Genomic DNA, 20,064 nt, shown 5'->3' on the forward strand with positions numbered 1-20,064 from the left:
TAAGTCTTATTTTTATTCAATAATTTTTTAATTAGCAGGAATGTAACAACACGGAAGTGAAAGCAGTGCTCTCTTTTTTTAATGCAGAAGTGCAATAAAATATGATGTCCCTAAAATCAAAGAATAATCATGATAAATAACTGTGATCATCTTTTGGCCACAATTGTGCAGCCCTACAAGTACTCGTGCACATGCATATTGGATATCTAATTTTAACAAGGCAGCCTTGCTTTCCTAATATTGACTGTTTATGTAACTCTAGTCTCCTCACACGCTTCCCTCTCCATCTCCATACTCCAGTCCCACAGGAGCCTTTGTTGTACTGTGACACGTTTTATGTCCCATTCCAGGCCTGTCAAGCTAACATAAAGCCCATCTGTTGATCTCGACATCCACACCACACACTGATGATGTTAGTGTTTGAGTTCAGGCCAATCTAGCGTGACAGCTGACAGTACAAAAAGCTCCAACACATGACAACATTTGCCTGAATATTTAGGGGAAAAATACAGTCAATGACACATTTCGTAAAGATTCATTTCAAGTAACATGAGCCATTTTTTTGTTTTTGAGTTGTTCTCATGACTCCAGTCTGTGCATGTGCAGAATCATTGAGTATCATTATGATTATCGCCTCATCTTGTCATAAACAGAGATCTGTGTTCTATATCTTTCTTTTCTGTGCAGCCATCAGTGGAGTTAGGATGTCCTAAACATTGCTAAATGGTAGCATTTCAATAAATGTAAACTAGAAGGCTGCCAACACAGTCACAATGACTTATACTTTATACAGATCCTGTGGCTAACAGAACACAAACACACAAGAAGCCCCCTCCATAGCTCAAAGATCTCCACACAGCATCTTCAGTCACTAACTTGAGGATTTGCTGCTAGCTATAGTGTGTGAACACATGTGAAGGAGTTTTTGTAATGGTTTTACATGTTTTTTCTGTCTGGTGTTAATGTTTTTGAAGCCAGATTGATTTCTTGAAGCTAGCTATTCAAAAGGGAAAGACGCAGGTTGAGGATATTTTCGGTTCTTTTTTTATTTAAGGGAGAAAAAAAAGATGTAAGAAATGGGCTCTTTTGATATTTTTTTATATTTAAAGCTACTCACTCAACTTCTTTGCTGTACTGTTTATAACTACACATGTGGGTTACATTTTCAGCTGTTCAAGGTTTACAGTCTCTTAATTTATGTAAACCACATTTATATTTACTTTTAAAAGCAGACGGGATTTAGCAAAGCAGGTGTACAGAGAGTTAACAGACCTTAAGGGCAAACAGGTTTTAAATAAACTCCTCTTGCCTATGTTTCCTGATCTCCAATGTCCAGATCAAGATTTTTTTTTCCCTAGACCAGTGTGTACACGTGTATACACTTGAGCAATGTGAAGTGTTTCTATATATGTAGGAGTGTGTAGAAAGGGAGAGAGGGCCTTGACCATTTCGAGGTTTTTCTGAGGTGATTCTGTTCTGCAGGGTTTGTGAAGCGCTTTGGGGCCCAGAGCAGATGAAAGGTGCTATTTAAATGTAAGTGCCACTCCATTCCTTCATTTCCCTTCATGTCCTACTGCTCCAATCCTTTCTCCAGCCTGTCACCCTCCTCCTCCTCCACACACACATATACCTGATCACCTCAATTCTCCCACCATTAAAACTGCCACACATACCACCATGAGCACACAGAACTGTACATACACACTTTTCCTTTACCTGTCCTTCTCCTCTTCATCATTTTGTGTTATTGAATTTTAAGATATGTTTTGCGGTTTTAACGAACATGCCCCTTCAACTGTCCTTTGCTTTTGTGTGCTGTGTCCTCCCTCCCTGCTCCCCTTTTGTTGCATTACCCAGGTGCCCTTTCTGCATCTACTCCACCAATCGTCCAGCGGCCATGGAGTGCCACCTTAAGACGCACTGTAAGATGGAGTACCGCTGCCGCATCTGCCAGGGACTGTGGCCCGACCAGGCCTCATTGGAGGCCCACATGCGCGGGCACCGCCTGGGCAACCATTACAAGTGTGAGCAGTGTGGCTACTTGTCCAAGACGGCCAATAAGCTGATCGAGCATGTGCGTGTGCACACGGGCGAGCGGCCCTTCCACTGCGACCGCTGCTCTTATAGCTGCAAGCGCAAGGACAACCTCAACCTGCACAAGAAGCTGAAGCACGCGCCGCGCCAGACTTTCGGCTGCCAAGAGTGCCCTTTCACCACCACACACCCCTTTGTCTTCAGCCGCCACCTCAAGAAACACCAGAGTGGAGGAGCGGGGGGATTGGACGGAGGCGTAGGAGGAGGAGAAGAAGTAGAGGAAGATGAGGAGGCAGGAGAGGAGGAGCTGCCACTCCAGGGAACATCACCAGGAGGTTCTTCGCTGCGGAAGAGTCAGGAGAACTTCCTGTTCAGCCGAGGGGGAGGGAGCAGTGGAGGGAGTGGGAGTAACAGCCCTCTCATGAGTCTAACGGCGTCCCAGGCACTCCAGTCCGTCGCCCTGTCACTCACACTGGGCAAGTCCCACCAGCTGGACGCCTCCGGCCCTCTGCACTACTCGGTCAGCACTAACGGGAACAATGCCACCAGAAACCCCAGCGGCCCGAGCAGCGGCAGCCCCTCCCTCTTCTTCCCCTCCTCCCGCCACGTGTTCGAGCAGTACAGGAACTGCGACCGTGCACACCTGATCCCCCTCACCACCTTGTTCACCCACAACAGCCGCTTCACATTCCACTCGCACCTCCACTCCAGATGGCGGCCCGCCACATCTCCTCTCCTCTTCTCCTCCAACTCAGCGTCCCCCTCCCGCTCTCCCCCCTCGCCTTCCTCCCACAAACACTCCTTCCTGGCCTACCTGGGACTGATGGAGAGGGCCAAGACTGTTTGACCTCGTCCACTTCCTCTCCTCCTCCTCCTCCTCCTCCTCGCTCTTTCCCTCACTCCTCGGACGGTGGTGTGAATGACACTTGACCACTGCAGTGGGAGCAACGTCTTTTCCAATCAGACCAGCAGAATAAGCTGGACCAGACAAACATATTGAAGAAAAGAAGAAAAAAAAACATTTATAAGAGAAAAAGGCTGTACATGCTAAAAATGCATTTATATCAAAAAGCTGCTTTTCTTATCAGTTCTATCAATTGAATTATTACTACTTCAGCTACTACTCTCTATTACCTTTTTTTCTGTTTTTAAATGTCTGAATGACTTGGACCCAGTTGCATTATCTGAGGAAACTAACGTATCTCAATTTTATAGATATTTTTCTTTAGTCGTTTGACGAGATAAAAAGATGAAACAAAACTTGCAAGTGCTATATTTTAGTGCATTTTTGTCTCTTGCTATTATGCATCGAAATAGCATGCCTGTGTTTCAACTAGCTTTGACGTCATTAGGAAGCTAAATTCGAGATATCCTGAAGTGTTAGCGGTGCAACGTGGACAGAACCAATGAAACGGAATGCTTTTCATTGTAAAAGGCACGTTTCCAAAGCAACGCCTCAAACCACGCACTTACTTATTTATCAGTCTTGTACATAGTTTTGTAGCCCTTCCCCCTCCCATCTTTTTGATTTCTGTTGTTTTTTTTGTATAATGGTGAAACCATATTATGCATAGCTGCTGCCTGATATCACCCCTGTCTCAGAATATATTTAAATGGATTACTAGCTAATTTTTTTGTAAGCTCTCAAAACAGAAGATAAGCTGTGATAATGTAAATAAGGAAAATCGGACCTATCGAGACATTTATTACTAGTTATTTGAATATAAAATGAATTTGCACTCACAGGTGAAGAAGCAGTGTAAAAATGAGACTCGCAACAAAGTGGAAACATGAATTCGTAGTTCCTGAGACCAGGTAGATATCAGCGCAGCTTCACATGCAGAACTATGTATGATGCACCTATACTTAGAAGAGATATATGAGATAACTGTTTTGTGGAGGTGACCAGCGCTGGGTTAGCGAGCTACCCACAGCCAGCGTCACCACAGGCCGATTCAATGGTGCTTTTTGGAGCTTTTTGTAATTTTTTGTGTACAAAAAAAAAAGAAAAAAACTGTTCCAAAATGACTTGAATGAATGTATTTTTTGTTTATGTACATGAAAAAGAAGCGATACAGAAGTGTGAACAGGGACGTCTTCTGTGCTGGATAAGACGGGAAAGTTAGTGTGTTTGGTGGCCTTCTGTGTCTTTTTTTGTTTTGTTTTTGATTTTCTTCAATTTGTTTTTATTATTATTACTTTTTTACTGAGCCTTTTACATCATAATAAAACATTTTCTACTAACATTCATAGAGATCCCATCGTGAGGAAAAAGCTCCTGAAGGTGCAATGATGAAGCAAAGCCATTCACTTGTACAGCATTGTGTTCAATGGCACTGGCTTCTGTTAGGCCGGCAGACATGGTACTGCTTTTTGTCCCCCTCCTTCCCCTTTGAGTTTTAATTGCACTTAATGTAGTTATACTTCAAGCCAAAAGCACTTAAACCTTTATTTTCCTTTTTTTTTAAGTGCAAACTTAGCTCCACCAAGTTACGATAATGTAAAGTGGACAGTAGTTGCTGGAAATGACTCAATCAGCACCCCTTAGTTTCACATGTAGGCATTTCTAGCAGTGCAAATAGGGTCTGCCTCTGTGAAATCAGAGAACATCAATGAATACAAATTGCATGAATTAGACAGTAGAGGTCAAGCTCTCCCTGGGAACTAAGGGTCCCAGGCTAAATTGTGATAGCCAGTTTTGCACAGTGCTGCACTTTTTGATTAAGAGAATATGTATTTATCCGTAAAATGCTCAAAAAAAGTATGATTGCGAGATAGGGCGGCATAGCATTTTATTTTGAAGAAAAAAAAAGCTTTACCCATTAATAATGGCGCTTGTGTTAAGTAAGTGGTCTTCAAGCCAAAATCCCTTATTGTAAAGGGATTGTTTTATATTTTCCTTATGTTCTCCTTTTGTTTATTTTACTCATGCATTTTCTTATAATGAATCATTGTTGCTTTTTAAAAAAAAAATGTTTCTACTTAAATCATGTCAGAAAAATTTGGAAAATGAATTGTCGAGACCAAAATGTAATTCGCCGCAGGATGTGATGTTAGGATTGAATCCGTCACATCCTGCTCTGGAGCGATGCCTCGATTGTCCCCCTTTACACTGCTGTTTGTTTGTTCCTTTTTGCTCTATCAATGTCTGGCATGCTGTCTCTGGAGTGAAAGGAGCATCCCTCCAATACACACACACACACACACACACACACACACACACACACACACACACACACACACACACACACACACACACACACACACACACACACACACACACACACACTCTCTCCTTGTACTATCTACGTTATCTTTTATACTCTAGTGCCACTTGGTGGAAGGAAACCACCTGAGACTTCTGAGAATGAGTCAAACTAATTGTCAGGGTCCAAAAGGAAGAAAAAAGATAAAAAGAATGTGTCCACTCCTGACACCTTTTTAAAATGTCTGCCTTTTATTACAGCATAATCATGAATGGCTGCACTTCTTCTTTATGCCACCCCCCTCCCTCAGTTTGAGTGTAATGTTTAAAAAGGCAACAGGGCTCTATCCTTTTAAAACCAATATTCTTAAGCACTTATTCTGTTTATTTTTGCCCAATTGTAAGCAGCACAGTGACCTTTTTTTTAAGCTCGACTACCTTTTCAGCACTTCAGAGTATGCATGACATTGTCCTCAGCACTTAATTGTGTTTAAAACTAACTCCCTCGGTTGCGTTTAGTTAGCATCACACTGCACTGTCTACAATCAGTTAGCTTTAAGTTTGGCTGTATTTTATGATTAGAAAAAGGCTCAGCTATCTTTTGGCACTCAGTAAAGCTTGGTATGTGCTGTACAAAGCTTTTTTTTATTACTCCATTGTTAAGGCTGTACAGGGTTGTGACGATAACTGGTAAATAGATCATTTGTACTTTTTTGGTTTTGTATTTGTTTTCTTTGTTTGGCATTATTTTATGTTCAACTTGCCAGGTCTAAATGTAACAGGATTTGAAAGTAAAGCTTACATCAAATATTACGCCGGCTGTTTGTCTTTTTCATTCTTTTGATGAACATTTATCCACCACCTCAAACGGTGTCACTCTTGCACTTTGCTAAACACACAACAAAACTGTTTTCTTCATCTCCCTGGGTGGCTGTTTCTTCAGTGAAATGCTCATAAACACAAAGCAACCGTTTACTTGGAGTTTCTAATATTTGTGCTACATATAACAGATCATTTATCACAGTTAGAAAGAGGGGGTCTTAAAAATTTGATTTATTTCTATTTATCAACTGCAAAGTCTATTTGTATGTTGAAAGGGGATCTACATAGATGAATATAGAAGATAACAACAACAACAATTGAAGTTTAGAAGCTATAGTGTCTGGGAATATTGCAGAAAATTTGCTTTGTGGCTAACAAATGTTTATGCTACTTTCACGTTTTGTCCAGCAAGATAATCTTGAGAAACGAACACCACTTACATGATTTTTTAAGTGTAAATAAAACTCATGGGTGGGGTTTTTAACTGATGTATTTTGTGACGTAGAACAAAACGTTTCTCATACTCGTGTTAACAACAGAGCTTTAAAAAAAAAGAAAAAAAGAAAAAAATATTCACTTGGGGATGAGGGAACTGAAGTACAAAATGCTAACTCATTTCCAGGTTTTGTCTGACTCATTCCTGCATCACTCCATAGTACAAAACCTTCACTAGGATTAGGGTTTAGATATGGTTGACAGTTATTGACTGAAATTGACTATATTAATCCTTTGAGACCTGGATGGACATCCCTTTTCTTGTGCTGCTTTCAGACATCTTTTGCGAGTATTTAAACCTTTAAACCCTGAGCAAAATGGTGTGATTTCTTTCAAAAACATGGGGAAAAACGCAATAAGCAGCTTGGTAAGAAATGTTCCAGAAATTGCAAGAAATTAGAAGAGTTAGAAAATATCTTTTTGAAAGTTAGGGGGGAAGTTATTAGGGAATAAAGACGAAAGCTAGGGGAAATTATATTCATAGTTAATTATTAAAATGACCTATTTCAAATCGTGTTATAGAATTATAATTTTAAAGGACTTTTCCAGGGCATTTATTGTTAGTATTATTTATTTATTCATTGTTTTTTTGTTTTGTTTTTTGTTTTGTTTTGTTTTTACAAATTTTATTGTACTTTTTTTTTTTTTTTACTTATTTTGGGGTTAATTTGTTTTACATTGCCTTCCTCCCGTGTTTTTGAGAGGAATCAATCCAAATGTACAATTTTCAGGTTTGAAAGGGAGGATTATGGCAAATGTTAGCAAAACTAAAAACATCATATCACGATACAATTCCACTGAAAGTCAGTAAACAATAGTGTTGAATATTGCCCAGGCCAAACAAGCATCTTCATGATTAGCTCACATTCAAATCAACTTACAAAAAGTCCAAAGATTGTATAAACTCAAATTCTGCCACCAGTATCACCAGGGAGAGCAAAATTATTTGTCCTCATTCAATATTCCTCCTAGAAAGAATGAAAAGTAAAGAAATAAATATAAAGTTGGGGAAATCCAAAACATGTTTCAGAGCAGTAAGAGCAGAGGGAGCAGATGTCATTCAGTGAGGAGACGGAGACATGAGTTAAGGGACGGCACTGATCATCTTTGAGGGACATAGCATTCTCTCATTTATAACGCTGGCGTGCCATCATAATAATAAGGAATAGGATCTGTCATGGTGTCTAGCTGGTGTTTTTATTAGACCGATGGGAGGTCTCTCTCCCTCTCCTTTCTGTGTTGTAGTAATGAAAGTTACAGCACGTTCTCGCCCAGCCAAAGGTTGGCCCTGCCTAATGAAAACAGATGAAGCAGAGATAAAGTGTTTGCCGACATTAAGGGACTCATTTATCACCGTTAGCCCCCGAGCTATAGAACACCTTGGTCTGGAGCTCTCCTTTAACAGGCCCTGCCTCACAGCACCCCGGTGGCAGGCTGCAGCCTTCCAGGCACACGAACACCTCCATCTTTACCTCTCTTTCTCTCTTTTTCGATGCAGGTTTTGCATCGCTTTAATGGATAATATCACTGTTTACATCTGTGTGTGTGTGCCCTCTCGTCCACAAAGCTGGAGTGAGGTTTTAACTAAAATAAAGAGATTTAAAGAAACCTTTATCAAATCTTAAGGATCTGGCAGTCCTTGCGGGACCCGCATCACCTCAGTGTTGACCTATGTGGGTTCAACAGCCATCCGAAGCCGAATCTCTTCTGTTGAAGGGCCACGTTCTCATCTAGCTGCTCATCTTGCCTGTGTAATAATGAATCTTTTCAGCTGTGTTTAAAGCTGCTTAATTAAGTTCAAAGCAGCGCTCGGGGCACTGTGCGCCTGCTCAGCTGACCTCCCTATGAGTGGAAGTGTTGATTAGGAAGTGAAGAGACATGCAGGCACTGCAGGGGATGGCTATTGATTGAAAGGATAGAAAACCTCATTTGGATTTTGTGATTGGAATATCTCACTGTACACGGGGGCTGTTTTTCTTCATTTGCCGAATAACAATAACTCCATTCCTGCACTGACAGTTTGGCGAAATTGTCAACTAAGTGAGGAATTTCCGTGATAAGACTAAACGCTGGAGTTTTCCCTCATCCCAATAATAGCCCTTCACCCCGGCCTGAGCTGTCTGCACAATGTCGACCTTTCGACACCACCTCGCGAAAGTTGGCCGCTGTCGATCGATAGCGTGTTAGCTTTTTGTTTGAAGGTTCAGGCTGCCTTGGCTTTATTACAGCTGCTGAGAGTCATGGGGGAGTCGTGCACGGCTTTGTGAGAGAGGAGCTCCCTCTTGTTTGCCAAAAGTGTAATCCCGCCGTGACCCGCCGTGACCCTGCCCTGAGAGGAAAGCTGCTTAGACAGAAGTGCGTGTCTGTGGGAGCTCCCAGCTGCCTGGCCTCTCTCTCTCTCTTTCTCTATATTTTTCTCACTACATCTACCTCACACTTTTCCCCCCTTTACAGCTCCATATACATCTTTTTTTATCACAGAGAATCTTTCCTTCAGTCCCTCACTCAGCACTCTCCTCCTCCTCTCCTGTTTACCTCTTCATCTCTTCCTGCCCTTTCCTTCTTTTACAGTTAACAACATGCATGCTTCACTCAGCATCAATACTTCCTAAGACTCCCCCTCTTCCCGCCCCTCATCCACCATCGAGGTTTTTGCCCTGTGAAGGAGCCGAGGCTTTGCTAAGTGGAGACAGATCTCCTTTTTTTTTTGCTCCGACAGAGAAAATAAACACACAAAGTCCTGCCATAGACAACCTTCAGTGCGGGCTGCAGAGCAGGACCATTGGCACACGGGGAAGAGAAAATGAAGGAAGAAAATGACCTCTGGAATCGATTTGGCATGGGTTGAAGCCAGGGCAAAAACTGCGCAGAATAAGGCTCCGCTGAGGCTGCTGGTTGATTTGTAAATCTATTCATCTTTGGAAAAAAAAATTAGGCACTCAAATGACTTGGTGAATATGAAATATTCCATGTTTATTCAGTCCTTAATAGGGTGTGGAAGTTGTGCAAGTCCATGCAGGCTGCTGTAAAATCATGCAGTTTTATGCAAAGTGCAAAAACAAAGATGTCAGGTTCAAGTCTGTGCAAAAAGGAAATCCACACCTGAGGTGCACCTGAGGGAGCAGCAGAGAGATGATCTGCAGACTTGTGTGGTGCGTCACTCACTCGCCACTCTTTGACACGCATAGTGGAACATGTATTTACATGCATGTTTGGTGCCCAGCCCACGGGCATAGCATCACTGGCTGCCCAAACCCCTGCTGCGCTCGTTCCCCGTTCTCTGGGTTGAGACATCACTCGGCAGGGGTCAGCAGCAATCTGATTCAGGAAGCACTGCGGGGGGTGTTTGGGGGGGGAAGAGAGGGGGGGGATTACCCACAAGTCCCTGGGCCTAGTGTATCCAGACTTAGGGCAGCCTGAATCAGCGGGGAGTACAGATCATACCCCCCTGCTGGGTGCTGCCTCAAATATAAAGCTACTGCTTGGCCACTCCAACTGGATGACAAACACATTATAGAAGAAGGTGGGAGTGGGGGATAAATGGGCAGAGGGAGAGCAGCTCTACTTAAGTACGATCATGTCTTTGAAATAGATAGGACACAAACCAGCCAACTCTTCTGTTGTTAAGCACTGCAGTTACCATGGCATTCTATGACAGTCACCAGCCATAGGTTACTTGGTTTCTATGGGTAACAGTTAGTGCTGCACTTTATTCACATCTTTTGTGACACTGAACCTAAAGATATCGCCCACCGATTCTCAGCAGTAAAATGTCTCCAAATGAAACATGACACACCAGATGTTAATTTTTAAACATCTATATGCTCTTGTTTCTTTCATCGCTTTTTTCTGCGAGATGCAACAATTTCAATGATCCGAGTTTGCTGAGATCTATAGTGCAGAGATTTAGTTATAGCGAGCTTAACAGAATAGCCCAAGGTCAAGCCCAAACTAATCAGGCTCCTCATTTCCCTGGATGGAGTAATGAAGGAGAACGCTGACCCTCAGCTGACCCTGGGAATCCTTAGCCGGAAAATCTGGCCTGGAGACCAATTAGTAAAAAAAAGTAAACGGAAATATTAAAACAGAGCAGTCATTTATTAATAAATATGATCCAAAAAGAAGCAGCTTCAAAGTGTGCCTTTATGTGAAAAGAACGGTTTGATGTTTTACATCAAATGTCACGAAACCTTAAATCTTGCAGGATAACAAGCTCCTTTTAGTCCGTATCCTAAAGATGATTTGTACTGAGGGTTGATTACAACCTGGCTAGCACTCCTAATTATCTCCTGCACTTGAGCTTTTAATGATTTCCATGATTCAATTATCCCTAACTGAATTCCTGTCTTCAATCAATTAAAGCCATTGCTGCACACTCATCCATCTTCCAATCAAGACATCGGGAATCCCTCCATCCATTCTCATTTGAGACGAGAGTGGGTCAAACAAATTAACAGAGATCGCATCCATCCATGTCTATTCATCTTTTTTTCTTACCTTTTTTTGTTACTTTTACTTTGTTACTCGTGAGTGTGGTGAGAAATTGTTGAACAGTTGTATTTTGTGCCCCCAATGAAAAAAGGTTTTGTGCGTATTATTTTCTCCACTACAACAATTGAAGTTTAAATATTTTTAACTTCATTATAAATAGGAACAAAATGGGTCGACTACTACTCTGACCCCTCCATCTGCAAAAAAATGAGTGTTGTGCTTGTGATTATAATGTATTCTGCTGAAACCTTGAATAAATACAGAATAGTCTTTTATCTAAAAACCCTTTTGTCCTGCTCCTCTCTACTGGTTATTGTGATGCCTGATGTGAAGGTGAGTGACAGGGGCTCTCTTCATTTCTCAAGAATGCTCTCTAACAAAGACGCACACTTAAAGAGATCAACACACACGCAGACAAACACCCACTTTTGTACACAAACACATGCACTGTTTGGCACCATCTGCTGGAACCTTGAGAAACATATAGGAAAAATATTTAGATTGAGAGGGTATTTGTAATAAAGTACACGATAAAAGGACTGGTGGAAATACAAATCTAAAGCCTGAAACAAAATAATTGTTCAAGTGAGGACAAATATGTTTCAAGACTCTAACAGCGGGTTGGTTATTTTTGAGAGAAAAGCAAAGGCATGTTTGACTGATGAATGCAGCCTGTTCACAGCTGAATTAAAGGAAGATGAAGAAGAAGCACAGAAATGGTTGCCAAGGTGCCCAGATAGTCATTTAACCCTCATTGGTTGAGAGGGACGCTGAGGGCAGGGCAGCCTTTTCACATGCTGCTCTTTCCATCCCCATTATCTCCTCTGTCTCATTCCCACAACCCACCAATATGGTTTTCCTTGAAAGGGTTTAGCATTCTTTTAAATGTAAATACCAAATTGTGCTCTTTCTGCGCAGATGCACAGGATGGAGCTGAAGATTAGGTTTGATGTTTTATCACCGCGGTGGCAAAACCATTTAACAGCACCGCCAACTGCAGAGCAGCGCATTAGGTGCTGTTTTGGCCACATTTAACATTAGGGAAGATCAAACACAAAGACAGGCCCACTGCACTGAAACGGCCTTGTCCAAGTATCCCACTATGATGGACTCGGCGGCACAAACGTGGCTGCAAACTTCAATCTCATCACCCTCAGAAGCGCTCATTGTGTTACTGAGCGGCTTCAGATGTCTTCATTCGGAGGGCAGCCTCGGCTATATCTTTTCTCAGAGCTCCCTTGCATTTTTTGGACGGTGGTAAGTGTGCATTCCCTGGCACAATTTTCAATAGAGCTCCCCCTGGAGAAGCCGGGGAATGGCTATCACAACAATTACACTGACAGCTCTTTTCTAAAGTGCACTTGATTTATTTGATTTAGCTAAGATTAATGGGTCTCCCTCCAAGCAGGCCTGGCTGAGATGTGCAGTAGAACACAGGCTCGCTCCTGCAGCAGCACAGGTGTACGCTAACACAGAAAATGAAATGGTACCAGATGTACGTACACATCCAAACATACAGTTTAAGTACATACACTCACAAATCATCCCTAAGCATGCTTAATCTGACAAAAGCTTTAGCCTGAAGCCTTTTCTTTCTTGTTTTTTTTTTCTAGTTTCCCCCTGAACTGAAAAAAAAATTCCACTGACAAATTTCTGTTCACTCCAAAGCACAACACGGTAACAATTATAACAAAATCAAATGTGAACTACATTTTTCCTTTTCAAATTGCAATGTGCAGCCTAAAACTTGACTTTGAAATTTGAACTTGTTTCTTTGAGCTTGTTTCTTTAAAAAATGAGATGGAAATGGCTTTTTTCAGGGTCACATCCTGAATGTCCCCTTTTGTAAAGTCTGTCTAGGTTAAATCACAAAACCACATTCAGCCAAATCTGTGCTTGTTTTTCCAGAGCTGTTTGAATGAAAGTTGAAAAAATCTCACTCACTGGTATAACTATTGTTGTCTGGGATGGTATGGATGTTGTTGTAATGCTCTATTTATGTATCTTGAAATTGTAAGATTTTGATTTATAATTTATAATGTACTTCTACCTTTGGACAGAGTTGTATTGTACAGACGCATAAAAAACAAAATTTTTGTGTTCCTTTAAATGATTAATATTCCCAGGATCTATAATGCTTTGTTCACACTACAAGTCCCAAACGCAACAGCATTACCAATTTCATCATTGCAGAATCGCTGCTGAGTGTTGCTGAAGCACCTGTTAACGTAGTTATTGGCGTGGGAATCACCAGAGGTGATTGAGATACAATATCATTGCGATTTCAAACGTGTTGAGAAATGGTGAGTATTGTGAATAAATATTTTGTGATTAATCACCTTTTTTCAACTGCAAATTAGGTTCCTAATGGAGGACTTTGTCAGCACCTTTTTATCTAATAAAATACGTTTTCAGTCCACGCAACTCACTTCAATTTTATTGCAGCAAAATTTAGTGGACTGAAAAAAACAATCAATTACATTATTCTAGTGGGCTACTTGTATTGCAGCCACCGCATTAGCCGTCATTATTTCCAATCGAACGCGACATAGGCGTGTTATGCGAGCCATAATGGAAAGGCAAGGCCCTTATAGAGAGGGAGGTAGTAGTCCTTGATTTGACAGAGGAATTGTGAATTCAAAACTTCCAGATGATCCGCTCAACTTTGAAGAGTTATGTGATGCAATAACACATCTTGTAGCACCTGCTGCATCATGCCCTAAGGAGCCGGTTCCTCCCAACAAGTGCATAACTGTAGCATCACATGACTTAAAAAGGTCTTTTCATTGCAGATTTGCAAAGTATGGCTTTTTTGAAACGCCTGCAATACCACCTCATGCAATATTTAGGAGTTTTTTCAAAATCAACATGTTTCCTTAAGACGTAGTTTATATTTGCAATTTCAATTTGTGCAATTTGGGGGTTAATTGAAACCAGCCTAATGTCTGAGACCCATTTTAACATTTCACTGCCACATTGTATCGCTGTGTACACCACAACACACAGAAAGCTTGCATATCGTCAGTGGACTGAGCCTAATAATGCAGCACCACAGCTAGAACAAAAACATATGATTGGCTGGATCTTCACCAAGGGATCGGAGCGCTGAAAAAAGCTGAGGCCAGCTTAGTTTTTGTTTATAGCGTGTTACACATATCCTATATCATTGAAAATGACGCCTGTTGCTGTGTCGCTCTTATTGTAAATACAGCATAAAAAATGGTCACATGTTCATATAGCTGATGAAGGCTCGAACATTGTAAATATATGTATCAACATTAAGTGAAGGAAAAAAGTTTGTTATATGCATTTTGCTATAGAAAATTTCAATGGATTTGCACTGTAAGGCAGCAGCTTGGGTCCGTGTTTACTTCCTGTCAACTGACGTCATTCACAAACACTGCAAAACATTCCAACAGGAAACACAAAGGGAGCCTTTAAGAGTGTTTATGTTGCCAAATTTGAAAATGTCTATGGTGATTTATTTAAGTATGATGAAATTGTAAAAGTTGTGTTGCCCTCCGACTCATCCATCACAATTCAGGTGTGCAGCGATATGTTTCAGTCTACAGCATTAAAAAAGAAGACACAACAGTCTGGATATATCTAACTTTTGTTATATTTTAGGCTTTTTTTATATTTTTATTTTTAATGGATTTAATCGTAGCATTTGCAGCCCTTAACTTCCATAAAATCAAACTTAAGAGTTGCTTGGACTTACAGATAAAGAGGTCTGGTTTCAGTTTGGGTTTGTTTTAATGATTGTATTTTAGTATTGGCAGACCTGAATCTCTGCTATCAAAGTCAGTTAAATTTATTTCTTCTGCTTACTTATTTTGAGTTGCAATAACTTATATGGTTTGATCTTTCTATCACTGTCTCACACACACAGTCACACAAACTGTGAGCAGATAGACATGTTCCCAGAGCTCGCTGCTAGAGGGAGACACCTGCCCCTCAACTATGTGCCAGGAAGCGCTACGTCTGGCTGGCTGGCCGACAGTTGCCAGGCCAGCGGTCCGGTACGGTCCAGTGCGGTTGGCACTGACGCCTGCCCATCTGCCCGAGTTGACACGTTTGCTCCCACACCACTTGTCCAGGAGGACGAAATGTGCTGTGGTGTCCTGGCAAAGCTCCCCGAAATGTCAACCTGGCGTGACAGACCCATGCCGGCCCCTTGGCCCTCACAGGCCTGGTAGTGTGGGGCGCTGCCCTGGATCAGACGGGGAGCCAGGAACATGCCACGGTAACAACAACCGCTGATCGACTACCAGGGCGCTACCATCTTGTCCGGGGTGGATAGAGCTTGTTGGGTCAGGTAGAGGATGACTGTTCTCATTACTGGCCCTGAACCTTACAAAACTTGGCTATTCACGAGTTGATAGAGGGCAGCTGGACAGAAATGAGACATCATGAGCAGGAAATGCATTCAGGGAACACGCTTGGACCCTCCACAGAAGCAGTCCCATCCGATTAAAAATTGTTATGAATGAAACAAATTGTAACTTGGCGCCGCTTCTTATGAGCCAAAAACAATGGACGCAAAAGACAAATAACACACAGAACATATTTTCCGTTGTTTGAGCAGATGGTCTTGGAGGTGCTGTGAGGGTCTGATGTTGGCTGACTCTGTCCTGCAGCCCCCTCAGGGCAGCAACTGTGAGTGGTCATTAACACGGGGAGCAGGCCATGCCAGCAGAGAGTGGAGTCTAGCGGTAGTTAACAGCCACTATCCAGTTAAATCTTCCTACTCTGTACTGAACAGGAACAACTACACAGCGTTCTTACTGGATGCCAAGGCTGTAAAAGCAACACTTCATGTAAAGACCTTTGGAGAAAAAAAAGACATTGTTTTGCAAGCACAAAGGAGCCGAATGGGGAAAGGTGTATTTCTACTCCACTGCGCCTCATCGCTCACTTTTGCTGAATCTAAGGTTATGGCCAGGGCTGTCTGGCAGTTATCCATACACAGTGATTCATGGCATTTGTGTGTGTGCGCACATGTGCGTGTGTGTGTGCACAGTGGAGCTGTGGACAGGTATGACAGGCTGACCTCCGCATGTTACCAGAGAGAGTGTGCGGCCCAGTGTTACCTGTCATAACACTGGCTGCCTGGAGCCCCGGAGCACCAGCCTGACCAGGCCACTGGGCAGCCAGAAATAATAGAGACTGGCAAGAGGGCAATGAGGGGTCACACGGAGGGAGAGGGGGGAAGAGGAGGAAGGGGGAGACAAGGACATATGACAGGAGGACTGGTGGAAAGATGAAGGCAGGAGAGTGAGAAGAAGAGAGGAAAGAGAAATGTACTGTAGTGAGGAGAGGTGTGAGGATAATGATGTGGGAGCAAGTGGGTCAATCAAGGAGCAAAGAGAGGAAGATAAAAGAGAGGTAAGGAAGGTGGCTGCTGTTCTCCCTGCATATTACCTCCTCGAGCCTCTGAAGAGAGCTAAAAATTATGCGTTGGGGCAGTGAGGGAAGAGAAGAGAAAATCTGACTTGTGCCTTCTGAGCTCTGTGTGTCTGTCCGACACCCTCAAACCAGAAAAATAAGCCTCAGCTTTAACAAGACAGACCAGCGCACATCACTTCCCATTTGTTTTGAAGCTCAGTTTATCTTTGCGAGTATGATGTTGGATCGTTCTCGAGGTGCAGCCACTCGCCTGCAGAGATGGAACAGCTGAATTCACTTAGGCAGGCTTGGCCAGCAATTAAAGTGCTGGATTAAGAGTGATTGCATTTTGTGTCCTGAGGAGGCGCTGCCTGCCATCTTGAGAGGTCTCATTAACATGGCTGCCATGGGCTGCGCCGAGCACTGCCACAGGCAGTTAAAAAATAATGGAGACATTATCAACCTTAATGTCTTGTACCTGGAGTGGAGAAGATTTTATAATCACTATTGTGATGGGCCACGGGCTGCCAGTTGTGCGAAAGGGAAAGGTTGGATGAAGATAACCCTTTTTCTGACCAGACCCCTGTGTGTTTTTTTGATCAGCCACTACACGTGGGGAGTCTGAGCAGCTGGATTTCATTAATTGAGTGCTGGCAGCGTTCTGCTCTGGCGGCAGGGGTGAGTCACACTGGTGGGATTGGTCTCTCTCTCCCTGATATCATCTTCCAACCATAACTACAAATAATTATTCACTCAAATCCATTACCGGGGGTCAATCAAGTTCCCCAATCAGTTCTAAAGTCCAATTACTGGCGCCAAGGCTCTATTCGCGCCTTCCTGCAGATGAAGGCCTGGCCCACAGGCTGCACAGTAAATTACACATAGCAAACAGTGGAGTGTGCATGTGTGGGAGAGCGAGCCTCCTCAGGTGGGTAATAAAGCAGAGGTACATACTGGTCTCCCTGGGGCATTCTGACCGTACCATCTAGCAGACTTCACCAGGTTAAATAGAATTAGCCCATGCAATGAGACGCACTTCGAATACCAACCACGTCTCATCACTCTACAGGCTAGAGAGCACGCAGCATGCACAGCGCAGCCTGGTATTAACATCCATCTCAGCAGTTGATATAATAAGACATGTCGCCATAAGGGTCTTCTTATAAAAAGGCTGCACAGTGACCCATCAGAGCAGCATAATGAGTGGGGTGTTACATCTACAAGCACACACACACACACTCAGGGCTTCGCTGCAGCTCTCCAACCCCATTAGCGTGTGGCTCCTTGTATCGTTTTGCAGCCGTCTTGAAAGTGAGCCCTGAGCCTGGAGGAAATGCTTCTCACACACTCATCTGTCACTACAGAGAGACAGCAGAGCAGCCAGCCGAGTCTGAGCGGCCGGGTGGGCAACAAGACAGGCAGCGTGTGTGGGTGCATGTGTGTGTGTGACAGGGGATGGATGGCTTGTATGTATGTACAAGATGTGTAGGAGGTGAGCAAGACGGGTGTTCAAAAACGAGGGGAGGGTGGGTGAGTGTGGTGGTATGTGCTTGTGTGTGTGAGGAGCAGAGCAAACATAGCAGGGACCGGGTGAGGCTTTGTGGAGCAGCAGCCCATGACCGCTTGTCACACTGCACACACAGCTCCCAAATCAGCCTGGTAGGAGGGCCAGTCTGACATTTCCCTCAGTGTCAGGCTTCCCTCACGCTCTGATCTGACCCGAAAACAACCAAACTATAACTCTGACACAACCAACAAGAAGAAAAACATTTCGGTGCTACAATATGCTTGCTTTGTTTACTGACATTTGTAGCAGTGTGATTGTTCGTTACTCATTCCAGACTCTGAGGTTTTTGTCGTGGGGGGAAAAGCTGAGTTTTTGGACTGCAATTACAACAGTATGAGGGTACCGTTTTTGTTTTGTCCTGAGCCAGGAAAGCATTCTGACTTCAGACTGCTGACACAAAGAAAGGCTGTCAATGTAAGCCCCTCCATTAAACATGAAAAAACCTCATCAAAGAGCCAGTCTCTGTCCTCTGCTTACATTCAAGAGATCCAGCGAAATGCTAAACACATGTGGATGGGTCTTGTGTTTAGGCTAAAATGGCCGAACACGATCCGGCAGCATTTGAGTTAATCTTCCTTAGTGAAACCGCATGGTGTTGTTTACACTGGAGACAACTGTGTGCGTGTATGTATATGCATGTGTGTGTGTGGAGTGCGTCCAGAGCTGCAGAACTCACTGTTCCCTTTTGCAAAGCCAGAGCAGTTACAGTGTGTATGTGTTTGTGTCAGCATGATGGAGGAGAAGGGTGTTACTCAGACCTAATGAATCCATCTGCATTCAAGGGGCATTCTTCCTCTTGTACGCAGGCGGGAGCAAACGAGCAGCGACCTGGGAGCGCGGCCAGCGGTTGGGGGGCTCAGGCTCAGTATTTCCAAAGCAGACCAGCAAGGACAAGCATGGATTAGTACTGAATTCATCTTTTTTTTCATCTTGAAATATAGGCTACGTTCAAAGAGAGGGTTGAGGTTGAAAGCCAGGCAGTCACACACTCAACTCTCCTGTTCTGTACTGTACTAAGCGTCGCTCCTTTCTGCTTTTCAGTGAGGATTGAGAATAGCTGAGGAGGGTTTGGCACTGAGGGCGAGGACTACAGTACAGCCTGTGCTCCAAGAGAGTGGCAGCTGCTGATGTCCTCACCTCTGAGTGACCTGGAACCCTAGGCAACCTCAATGAAGAATGGATGGAGGGCAGGAGGTGGGGGCATTATGGAGAGGAGGGTGGTTGGCACTCAGGGCCCAGTCATTAGGATAATGAATCCACAGCTGAGTGGAATTTGGGAGACCTCTAGTGGCTGAAGAAAGTAGAAACCCACACCCACAGGGGGGTAAAGACTCATTATCATCAACACTATGTGATGTTAATGCAAAATGCAGTCATTCCTCTCTCTAAAGTCTTTATGATCTGCATTTAATTTAAGAAAGTGCCAAACCATCTTCAGTTGGTTCAAAATACAGCAGCCAGACTTAAACTACAACTAAAAAATGAGAACAAATTACCCCAATTTTTATTATGCATCTGTTGGCTTCTAGATACTTTTAAAACAAGGTTGAAGGTCTGATGGATCTTTTTGATTTGCTCTAAGTTAAATTTGCAGCTTTGTATTTAAAGTTCAAAAAGTTCAGGGTGGCATCTTGATTGCTTGGCTGGATTTTATTGTGCCAACACTTTTTGGAAAAATATCTCCCTCCTCAGCCCTAAAAATGTCAAATTTTCCAAGTACTGAGCTATTCAGCTGTTAGATGGAGAAAGCTCCGTATGAGTAACCAACCAAAAAGTTTATATTTCTGACATGTTGAGACCGTATGTAGAAGTGAGCACAATTTGGCCAACTGTGTCTGCAAATAAAAACCCCTGAACACTACATCAAACCATCTTTTAACCAAATTCAATCATTTTACATATCCTGAATTATACAAATTTTGACTTACTTATTAGATGTATTTTACAATTAATCTTTCATTCACTGTACAGTATTTTATTATTTAAAATTACTAAATGTAGTGTTTTTATTATTATTACTATTTTTGTTTATGAAGTTCAACACCAAAAGACTGCATCAACA

At 42.8% G+C, this 20,064-nt stretch overlaps 2 protein-coding genes across 2 annotated transcripts in view; one reads left to right on the plus strand and one right to left on the minus strand.

The window, feature by feature from the left end:
• Window positions 1–6,052, plus strand: part of znf827 (zinc finger protein 827) — a 119,130-nt gene extending 113,078 nt beyond the window's left edge. The window contains exon 14 of the mRNA XM_088075896.1: window positions 1,858–6,052. Coding sequence (XP_087932022.1) covers window positions 1,858–2,881 — 1,024 coding nt within the window. The 3' untranslated portion in view covers window positions 2,882–6,052. The remainder of the gene's footprint in view (window positions 1–1,857) is intronic.
• The window catches only part of mmaa (metabolism of cobalamin associated A), a 36,805-nt gene that overhangs the window by 1,864 nt on the left and 14,877 nt on the right, over window positions 1–20,064 (minus strand). The window contains exon 7 of the transcript XR_015776268.1: window positions 2,849–3,012. The gene's annotated coding sequence lies outside the window, so the exon portion shown is untranslated. The remainder of the gene's footprint in view (window positions 1–2,848; window positions 3,013–20,064) is intronic.

Source organism: Plectropomus leopardus, chromosome 3 (assembly GCF_026936395.1).
Source record: "Plectropomus leopardus strain MGB_pleo_1.0 chromosome 3, ASM2693639v1, whole genome shotgun sequence".
In the NCBI taxonomy this organism is placed as follows: Eukaryota; Metazoa; Chordata; class Actinopteri; order Perciformes; family Serranidae; genus Plectropomus; species Plectropomus leopardus.